General features: G+C 44.0%; 1 protein-coding gene and 1 long non-coding RNA gene across 2 annotated transcripts; both read left to right on the plus strand.

Annotated features, from left to right (window-relative positions):
* Positions 1-763: 763 nt before the first annotated feature.
* Positions 764-3,316, plus strand: LOC146080618 (uncharacterized). The gene is made up of 2 exons (XM_083188090.1): positions 764-2,978; positions 3,155-3,316. The coding sequence occupies exons 1-2, from the start codon at positions 1,779-1,781 to the stop codon at positions 3,278-3,280; spliced, it is 1,326 nt and encodes a 441-aa protein (XP_083044216.1). The 5' UTR covers positions 764-1,778; the 3' UTR covers positions 3,281-3,316.
* A 4,187-nt stretch (positions 3,317-7,503) lies between these two features.
* On the plus strand, positions 7,504-8,199 carry LOC146080619 (uncharacterized). Its single transcript, XR_014474924.1, has 2 exons — positions 7,504-7,888; positions 8,083-8,199. It is a non-coding gene; the product is annotated as an uncharacterized LOC146080619 (long non-coding RNA).
* The last annotated feature ends 2,106 nt before the right edge of the window (positions 8,200-10,305 follow it).

Consider the following 10,305-nt stretch of genomic DNA (forward strand, 5'->3'; position numbering starts at 1 on the left):
GAGGGGGAAATTGGCGTATGCAGCTCCAGAAGCAGCGAGACTAGCGGCTAAATACAACGGGATCGCTGCATTAGTTGTGGGTCTCGCTGTTTGGGGGAATCCTCGCCATCCTGTGACAGTGAGGATTTCCCCAGAACATTGAATAGAGCGAGTGGCCGGCGCGGGGGTTAAACAGCGAGGATCGCAGGTTTTCTGCAATCCTCGCTGTTTAACCTCCTCGCCGGCCGCATTGAATACCTGCCAGTGTAGACAGACTGAGCTTACCGCTGCTGATTTGTACACCTGTAATCCTCCAGTCTCTGGCAAACTACTGCACAGGTGCAGAATCTTGATTAATGCAATACTTTTCTGCACTGCACAGTGAGGACAGTGAGGACACAATGCTCTGTTCCTGGACTTCCCCCTAAATTTATGATTACCAGCATCTGTGTTGAAGAGGTTAATTTATGAAAAAAAGGTGTTTCACACCAGATGATGGTAATCATAAATAAAGAGGGAAGTCCAGGACCAGAACATTGTGTCCCTCCTGGAGAGGATGTTGGGAGGTATAAGCATAACAGTTAAAATACCGATGATGTAATGGTTAGCATTACTGCCTCACAGTGCTGAGGGCATGGGTTCACTTCCCACCATGACTCTCTGTCATGCCTTCAGCATAAGTTTCTGTTGTGTTCTATTGTTTCTCTGTTTTGCATAATCCACTCCTTCCTGTGGTCAGTACAGAGCTACTGTATGCTAGGTAGTTTGTCTCCCTTAGCTTTCTGTAGCTAGCTAGCTAGCAATGCATTCTGGGACAAAGAGGATCATCAGGGGCCATATTAAGTTTCACATGTATGCAGACAGACACAGCTCACATGGTCCAGCCTGATACAGCATTCGATGGTGAGTTTATCACTCAAAACTGTGTCACCCCTAACTCATTTAGGCAGTTATGTATGTTAGCAATACCAGTTACACTCTAGCATATACCTTTTCCCATAATGTCAGGATGTATGCACAATGTTATGTGTACTGCATGTTTACCTTGCATTTTTCTATGTGCAGATTGTAATTGCATGTTTATGTTTTATTTACAGTTTTACCCAATTCATTGTATATGCAACTTCTCCAATTCATTGTATATGCACCATCTAATCAATCATCGCATATATATACATGATCCCTTTACTGGATAATAAATACCGTTCTTCAGACATCGTATATCAAGATCGATTATTGAAAAGTAAAGGAGGGTTATGCTGTAGGTTTCGAATTTGCCAAGCTGCTTAGTGAGAGACTGAACAGTAAAACATCGATGCTATCAGCATTTGGACACATGCACACTGACTTCATCAGCAAACCATCGATGCCATCGATGCTACCATCGAGTTGGACACATGAACACTGATTTGTCAGCAAAATATCAGGCTGTCTGCAACTTAAAACATACATCCTGAATTTGTCAGCAGCATTGTCTGTCAGCAAGTGGATCACATGTACTGACTTACAGATCTGTTACACTGCCAGCAACAGCTATCTGCATATGACAGCACAAGTTTTCTATACAGTCTACTAACAGTGGCAACTCAGCAATAGGAGTACCGCCATTCGACTACACAGAAACCTCACACTGTCAGCACAGCTATCTGCACATGGCAATACAGCAGTCCCTGCACAGTCAAACAGCTTAACAGTTCCAAGAACCTGACTTCACAGAGCCCTGCTACACTGTCGGAACAGATACCTGCACACGGCAATACAGCAGTCTCTACGCAGTCAAGCATTTACACCTCATCATTATGTCTCATAAAACAAAATCTTCATGCAAAACAAGGTCCTACATCTCTGGTTCCTCCAAATCAACATCAGTTAGCAATGCAGCCATCCTTGCACGTGCAAAAGCAGAAGCTGCAAAGGTACGGGCCAACTTTGCTGAGCAAGAAATGCAGTTGAAAGTAGAGAAAAAACGCTTAGAAGCAATTAGTGAGAAGCTTGCTGCTGAGAGGGAAGCTGCCGCCGCTATGGCCGAAGCAGAGTTCTTAGAGTCTGCAGAACGCGTCAACATAAGAGAAACCATTAATATACTTGATGCAGAACTTGGATCACAGAATTCAATGCAACGTGCAGCAGAATACGTGCGCCAAGTGTCCGCAAATAGCAGCAACGCTCCACCAGTACAAGATATGCAATCAGATTTCATAAATGAAACAAGCCAAGTACACTATGCAGTGCCACCACAAGTCAGTAGCAGACTGCAAACCTGCAAGCAAGAGGACTCCAATCACAGTGGATCCATGAGAGACAACTCACCCTCACGCCAAGAGCCTGTAGCCGCAAACTACAACCATGGCACTACCTCCTACACACAAAGGTGGGGAAATACAAGCCAGCAGGAACCAGTCATTCCTACCAGGTATGATAACACACCACTTACCCACCATGCTAATGCACCTAGAGCCAATCAAGATACATTAGACTTTGCCAGATTTCTTGCACGCCGTGACCTGGTCACAAAAGGACTCTCAAAGTTCAATGATCACCCTGAGAGTTTCAGAGCATGGCGATCCTCTTTCCAAAACGCAATCAAAGATTTAGGCCTTTCATATAGTGAAGAGATAGACCTCTTAATTAAATGGCTTGGGAATGAATCAGTTGAACATGCTAGAAGGATAAGAGTGATTAATATTAACCATCCTGAGTATGGCCTTAAAATGATCTGGGACAGACTTAATGAGTGCTATGGTTCACCAGAGGTAATAGAAAACGCACTATTCAAAAGGATTGATGATTTTCCTAGGCTACCTAACAGAGGCTATCAGAGACTTAGAGAGTTAAGCGACTTACTAATGGAGCTCCAAGTAGCCAAATGTGAGGGAGACTTGCCAGGACTTGCCTTCCTAGACACCGCCAGAGGCATTAACCCTATAGTGCAAAAACTACCTTATAATCTACAGGAACAATGGATTACCCACGGTTCAAAGTTCAAACAGCGTAACAAGGTACCATTTCCACCATTCTCTGTTTTTGTGGACTTTGTAAGTCAGCAAGCCAAGACCAGGAATGACCCTAGTTTTGCCTTTACCCTAACAGGCACTACCCCTGCGCTACCTAACCCTCGCAAAACTGCAGTCACAGTTCACAAGACTAACGTTCATAACTCAGATTCTTCCCACAGGTTTATCAGCTCTGCTCACCAAGAGACCAGGGAGAAAGATCCCGCCAAGCAGTGCCCTCTGCATCACAAACCACACCCTCTCCTGAAATGCAGAGCCTTCAGAGAAAAGTCCCTGGAGAACCGTAAGGCCTTCTTAAGAGAAAATGGTATCTGCTACAAATGCTGCTCTTCTTCACCTCACCTCGCCAAAGATTGCAAGGTTAGTCCTAACTGCACAGAATGTCACAGCACAAGTCACAACACAGCTTTACACCCTGGGCCTCCCCCATGGGCTTTACAAAACAGCCACAGTGACACAGAGCATGGCGGGGAGCACAATGCAGAGCAAAAAGACACTAATGCAGCAACACCAGAGATGACTGCGCAATGTACCGAAGTCTGCAAAGATGCCATTAGCAACAGATCTTGCTCCAAAATCTGTTTAGTCAGAGTCTACCCCAAAGGCCAACCAGATAAAGCTGTCAAACTTTATGCAATCCTAGATGACCAAAGTAATGGTTCTCTAGCCAGATCAAACTTCTTTGAGACATTTAACATCAGAGGCCCCAGCACCCCTTACTCCTTAAAAACCTGTGCAGGGAGTTTTGAGGCAGCAGGAAGGAAAGCCACTGGCTATATAGTGGAATCCATAGATGGTAAGATACGTCTTCCCTTACCACCAATCACCGAGTGCGATGATATCCCAGAGAAAAGGTCTGAAATTCCTACACCAGATGCAGCCTTTCATCATTCACATTTAAAACGTATAGCACATCTGATACCAGAACTAGACTCACAAGCCCAGGTATCTCTACTCATCGGGAGAGATCTCCTACGAGCCCACAAAGTCAGAAGTCAGATTAATGGTCCACACAATGCACCTTATGCTCAACGTTTAGACCTAGGATGGGTCATAATAGGAGAGGTATGCCTTGGGAGTGTGCATAAACCAACCTCTATCAATACCATGCTTACTTGCACTTTAGAAAATGGACGCCCTTCTCTGTTTCAACCATGTCACAACCACTTCCTCATTAAGGAACTACCACACTGTACTCCCATAGATTCTCTTAGTGACGACCAAATCTGTGACAACTACCAAGATCATCTGGGATTCACAGTCTTCCAAAGAACAAAAAGGGATGACCAAGTAGCAATGTCCATAGAAGACAAACTATTCTTGGAAATAATGGAGGAAGGACTAGTTAAAGACAATACCAACAGCTGGGTTGCCCCTCTACCGTTTAGAACACCCAGACAACGTCTACCTAACAACAGAGAACAAGCTCTCAAACGTTTCTCCTCACTTAAACGCAATCTTCACAGAAAACCAGAGATGAAAGATCACTTCTTTTCTTTCATGAGCAAAATATTTGAAAACTGTCACGCTGAGATAGCTCCTATTCTTAAAGAGAAAGATGAATGCTGGTACCTGCCAATGTTTGGAGTATACCATCCAAAGAAACCAGGTCAGATCAGAGTTGTATTTGACTCCAGTGCTAAATTTGAAAGTATCTCTTTAAATGATGTGCTCCTGACAGGACCAGACCTTAGCAACAAACTCCTTGCAGTACTCATACGATTCCGAAAAGACTCTATTGCCTTCACAGCTGACATTCAGCAAATGTTTCATTGTTTCCTTGTGAGAGAACAGGATAGGAATTTCCTAAGATTCTTTTGGTTCAGAGACAACGACCCCTCTAAGGACATTGTAGAATACCGCATGAGGGTACACATCTTTGGTAACAGCCCTTCACCCGCAGTTGCCATCTACGGACTCAGACGTTCAGCTCAAGAGGGTGAACTAGAGTATGGTTCTGATGTTAGACAGCTCGTAGAAAAATATTTCTATGTGGATGACTGTTTGAAATCTATGCCAACAGAAGAGACCGCAATCAGCATTCTCAAGAGAGCTCAGGAAATGCTTGCTTGTTCCAATCTCAGACTTCACAAAATAGCCTCCAACAGCAAAAAAGTCATGGAAGCCTTCCCTACACAAGATCATACTACTGACTTAAGGGATTTGGATTTAGGAACTGATTCGCCACCAGCCCAACGTAGCCTTGGACTCTTATGGGACTTGAAATCTGACTCCTTTACCTTCCAAGTAAGTAGTGAAGAAAGGCCCTTCACTCGCAGAGGTGTCTTATCTACTGTCAATAGCTTGTACGACCCCTTAGGATTTGCAGCTCCTGTCACCATTCAAGGTAAAGCCTTGCTCAGAGACCTAACCTGTGAATCATCCGACTGGGATGCCCCTCTGCCTCTAGGAAAAAGGGAATTGTGGGAAGAGTGGAAAAGTTCTCTGTCCGCCTTAACCAACTTTTACATTAGACGCCCATATGCACCTGTACCTTCCACAGAAGTGCAAAAGCAGAGACTGTGTGTATTCTCAGATGCTTCAGTTCAAGCAATTGCTGCTGTTGCATATCTCAAAACCATGGACAATAAAAGTCAATGTAACATTGGATTCGTCATGGGCAAAGCAAAGCTAGCACCTCTTCCAGAACACACAGTGCCCAGGCTAGAACTTTGTGCTGCAGTACTAGCCGTAGAAGTAGCTGAATTAATCTCATCAGAGTTGCCTATCGAACTCTCAGAAACAGAATTCTACACTGACAGCAAAGTAGTATTAGGGTACATTTACAACGAGACCAGACGTTTCCATATTTATGTCAGCAACCGTGTGCTAAGGATCAGGAGATCTACCAATCCAAAACAGTGGAACTATGTATCTACTGCTCATAACCCCGCAGATCACGCCACAAGAGCCGTTCCAGCCAGTCTCCTCAAAGACACCACATGGCTCACGGGACCTGAATTCTTGTACCAGACAGATTTGATCAATCCTCAAAGAGACCAATTCGAACTAGTAGACGCAGACTCAGATGTTGAAATACGTCCACAAGTAACTACAATCCATACCATGGTTTCAGATCGTCAACTTGGATCCCAAAGATTCCAAAGATTCTCAACGTGGAAATCACTTGTTAGGGCTATCACCTGCCTAACCCACATAGCCCGTTCATTTAAATACAGTACAGCTACAAATGTGATTAAGTGTAAAGGTTGGCATCACTGTCAAAGTACTTACACACCAGAAGAAATACAACAATCTCAGAACCTGATTATCCGTATTGTTCAGCATCAAACCTATGCCACAGAAATTCACAACCTTACCAATGGAAATCCTATTCCAAGAGACAGCACCTTGAAGAAACTAGACCCGTTTCTCGACGAGAGTGATTTATTGAGAGTAGGAGGTCGCCTTCAAGAAGCGAACTTAGGATCAAATGAGAAAAACCCTTTAATCATTCCTGGAAGTCATCACATTACTTCTTTAATTGTGCAACACTATCACAATGAAGTCAAACACCAGGGACGACTGTTTACAGAAGGAGCTCTACGGTCAGCAGGGTTCTGGATTACTGGGGCAAAAAGGTGTGTAAGCAACATAATCTTTAAATGTATTACTTGTCGCAAACTTCGTGGTACTTCTCAAACTCAGAAGATGGCTAATCTTCCAGCAGACAGGCTTAGTACAGATCCTCCTTTTTCAAATGTTGGTCTTGATGTATTTGGGCCTTGGACCATCATTACCCGACACACTCGAGGAGCCAATGCAAACAGCAAGCGTTGGGCAGTTGTATTCACCTGTATGAGCATCAGAGCTGTTCACATTGAAGTTATAGAATCAATGGACACTTCAAGCTTCATTAATGCACTAAGACGCTTCATGGCCATCCGTGGTCCTGTAAAACACATCCGTTCGGACAGAGGCACCAACTTTGTTGGAGCAGCCAAGGAATTACAAATTCCCTCAAACATCGACAGAAAGGGAGTGGAGAAATACCTTAGTGAGAAAGGTTGTATGTGGACTTTCAACCCTCCTCATTCTTCTCATATGGGAGGTGCATGGGAAAGGATGATAGGAATAATACGCAGAATCCTTGATTCCATCTTTCTGCAAGTAGGAACTGCAAGACTCACCCACGAGAGTTTAACTACCTTCATGGCTGAAGTCTCAGCTATCATCAATGCTAGACCCTTGACTTCAGTTTCTAATGATCCAGAGGACCCATTTCTACTTACCCCTGCCACTCTTCTTACTCAGAAGACTGGGACTGCTTATGCTCCTTCAGGAGATTTCAACACCAAAGACTTATTTAAACGTCAATGGAGACAAGTTCAAAGCCTTGCAAACACCTTTTGGGACGGGTGGAAAAGTCAGTACTTATCTACCTTACAACCAAGAAGCAAATGGCAAGTTGCCAAACCCAACTTAAAACCAGGTGACATTGTGCTCATCAGAGACTGTCAGGCACAACGTAACGAGTGGCCTTTAAGTCTCGTCACCAAACATTCCCAAGTAAGGATGGGAAAGTCCGTAAGGTGGAGGTCAAGCTCTGTAAACAAGGAGAGACTAAGTTCTATCTCAGACCAGTATCCGAACTGTTCTTACTGTTATCATCTTAGAGTTTAATATATGGTATCAGTGATACCAGACGGGGAGTGTCATGCCTTCAGCATAAGTTTCTGTTGTGTTCTATTGTTTCTCTGTTTTGCATAATCCACTCCTTCCTGTGGTCAGTACAGAGCTACTGTATGCTAGGTAGTTTGTCTCCCTTAGCTTTCTGTAGCTAGCTAGCTAGCAATGCATTCTGGGACAAAGAGGATCATCAGGGGCCATATTAAGTTTCACATGTATGCAGACAGACACAGCTCACATGGTCCAGCCTGATACAGCATTCGATGGTGAGTTTATCACTCAAAACTGTGTCACCCCTAACTCATTTAGGCAGTTATGTATGTTAGCAATACCAGTTACACTCTAGCATATACCTTTTCCCATAATGTCAGGATGTATGCACAATGTTATGTGTACTGCATGTTTACCTTGCATTTTTCTATGTGCAGATTGTAATTGCATGTTTATGTTTTATTTACAGTTTTACCCAATTCATTGTATATGCAACTTCTCCAATTCATTGTATATGCACCATCTAATCAATCATCGCATATATATACATGATCCCTTTACTGGATAATAAATACCGTTCTTCAGACATCGTATATCAAGATCGATTATTGAAAAGTAAAGGAGGGTTATGCTGTAGGTTTCGAATTTGCCAAGCTGCTTAGTGAGAGACTGAACACTCTCACTGTGCGGAGTTTGTATATTCTCACCTTACTTACATGGGTTTCCTCCGGGTATTCCAGTTTCCTCCCACAATCCAAAAATATACAGGTAGGCTACTTGGCTCCAAACAAAATTAACCCTAGAATGTCTGTGTGTGTGTACATGTGGTAGGGAATATAGATTGTAAGCGGCACTTGGGCAGGGACTGATGTGAATGTTCAACTATACTCTGTAAAGCGCTGCGGAATATGTATATAAGAAACTGTTAATAAATAATAATAATAATAAATAATAAGTGTACTGTACTGCACTGTACTTTCTACCTACTATACTGCACTGTACAGCCATGTCAAACTGGAGTGATGAAGAAATCATGGAGTTGCTGCGGATCAGTGCTGAGATTTGCTGTACTGCAAGCATTCCCCATCCCCTTCCTTTTTATAGATATCAGCCTCTCCTTTGTTCAGACCTCAGAGACCAATGAAATACTTTAAAAATGACATCACACTGGTTTTCACATGGGTGACCCGGGTTGAGTAAAAATGCATTAACCCTTCAAATACCCAGGTCATTATAAATGTCTCTGACCCAGGTCTGATCTGTGTTCCAATTACCCTGCAGCTAATCTGCTCAAGGCAAGGGGTTAAAGTATCATGCTCAGACATACAGCAGGTGCTTTGAGCAATGCCGCTTTTCTGCTCTGTTGCTATGTGTACTCATTCCTTTTGTACCTGCAAGTTATCCTGCTGAGGTCTACAGCCTGCAGAAATATTCCACGCTACAGCCTGCAGAGATATTCCATGCTATAGCCTATATAAATATTCTATGCTACAGTCTGCTATTCCTGGCTCACTGCAAACCAGCATTGATTCATATGTTCCATCCGGTCCAGTGTGTCTGCTGAAGTCTTCTGAGCTACAGCCTGCAGAGATATTCCATGTCTGGCTCTGCCGCTTGCTGCTCCTGTCATACTATATGACAGGCAAGCTCCAAGCACAGTGCAGTGCCGATTCAGATACTATTCTAAAGCGCCTCCTTCACGACCTGTAAGTCCCAGGCTTGGAGGAGCTGCAGATGCACTTTTTCCTCTACTTCTGTTCTGTACCCCCCCCCCCACCCTAAGCAGTTCCTGGCATGGACAGCAGCAGCTCAAGAATGAGAAGTTACACTAAAAGTGTGAGTCTTGGTGAAACAAAACTGTGCTATTGGGGGGGGGGGGGGGTTTGTGTAATATGTGGAAGGAGGTTTAAATGTTCCATGGGGGAGATTGACTGTGTACAATGGGGAGAGTAACTGTGACCCGGGGTAGGGGGGTAAGTGGGTTCCAATTGGAGTTAGTTTACTGTTTTTATGCTCATTATGGGTAATACTGTGGGGATTGTAAGTAAGCGGCAATAATGTGGGCAATAATGTGGGCATTGTTCTATGTACACTGCATGAGAGTGCGTGGAAACTGACTAGTATGGGGGGCCCCGGAGATATCACTGTACCGGGCTCCAAGATTTCTTTTGCCGGCCCTGATTCCATGCTACAGACTGAAGAGATATTCCATGCTACAGCCTGCTGTTCCAGTCTCCGTACAAACCAGCATTGATTCATCCATTCCATCTGATCCAGTGTGTCTGATTGACAGCGAGATGTACTAAGCAATGAAAAGTGATAAAATGGAGAGTGAGAAACCAACAACCAATCAGTCCCTACCTGTCATTTTTCAAACACAGCCTGTGACATGGCAGGTAGGATCTGATTGACTGGTGGTTTATCACTCTCCATTTTTTCACTTTTCAAGCTTAGTACATCTGGCTCAAAGTCTTATGAGCTACAGCCTGAAGAGATATTCCATGCTACAGCCTGCTGTTCCGTTCTCCCTACAAACCAGCATTGCTTCAGCCATTCCACCTTGTCCAGTGTGTCTGGTAAAGTCCTCTGTGCTAAAGCCTGAGGGCGGGATGCTGTAACATCTGCGTCCCCGGTCCACCGCAGATCGCCGGCTACCACAGAGATAATTATCGCATATGCTGTAACATATGCG

The sequence above is a fragment of the Crinia signifera genome, chromosome 5 (assembly GCF_055691185.1).
Source record: "Crinia signifera chromosome 5, ASM5569118v1, whole genome shotgun sequence".
NCBI classification, from domain to species: domain Eukaryota; kingdom Metazoa; phylum Chordata; class Amphibia; order Anura; family Myobatrachidae; genus Crinia; species Crinia signifera.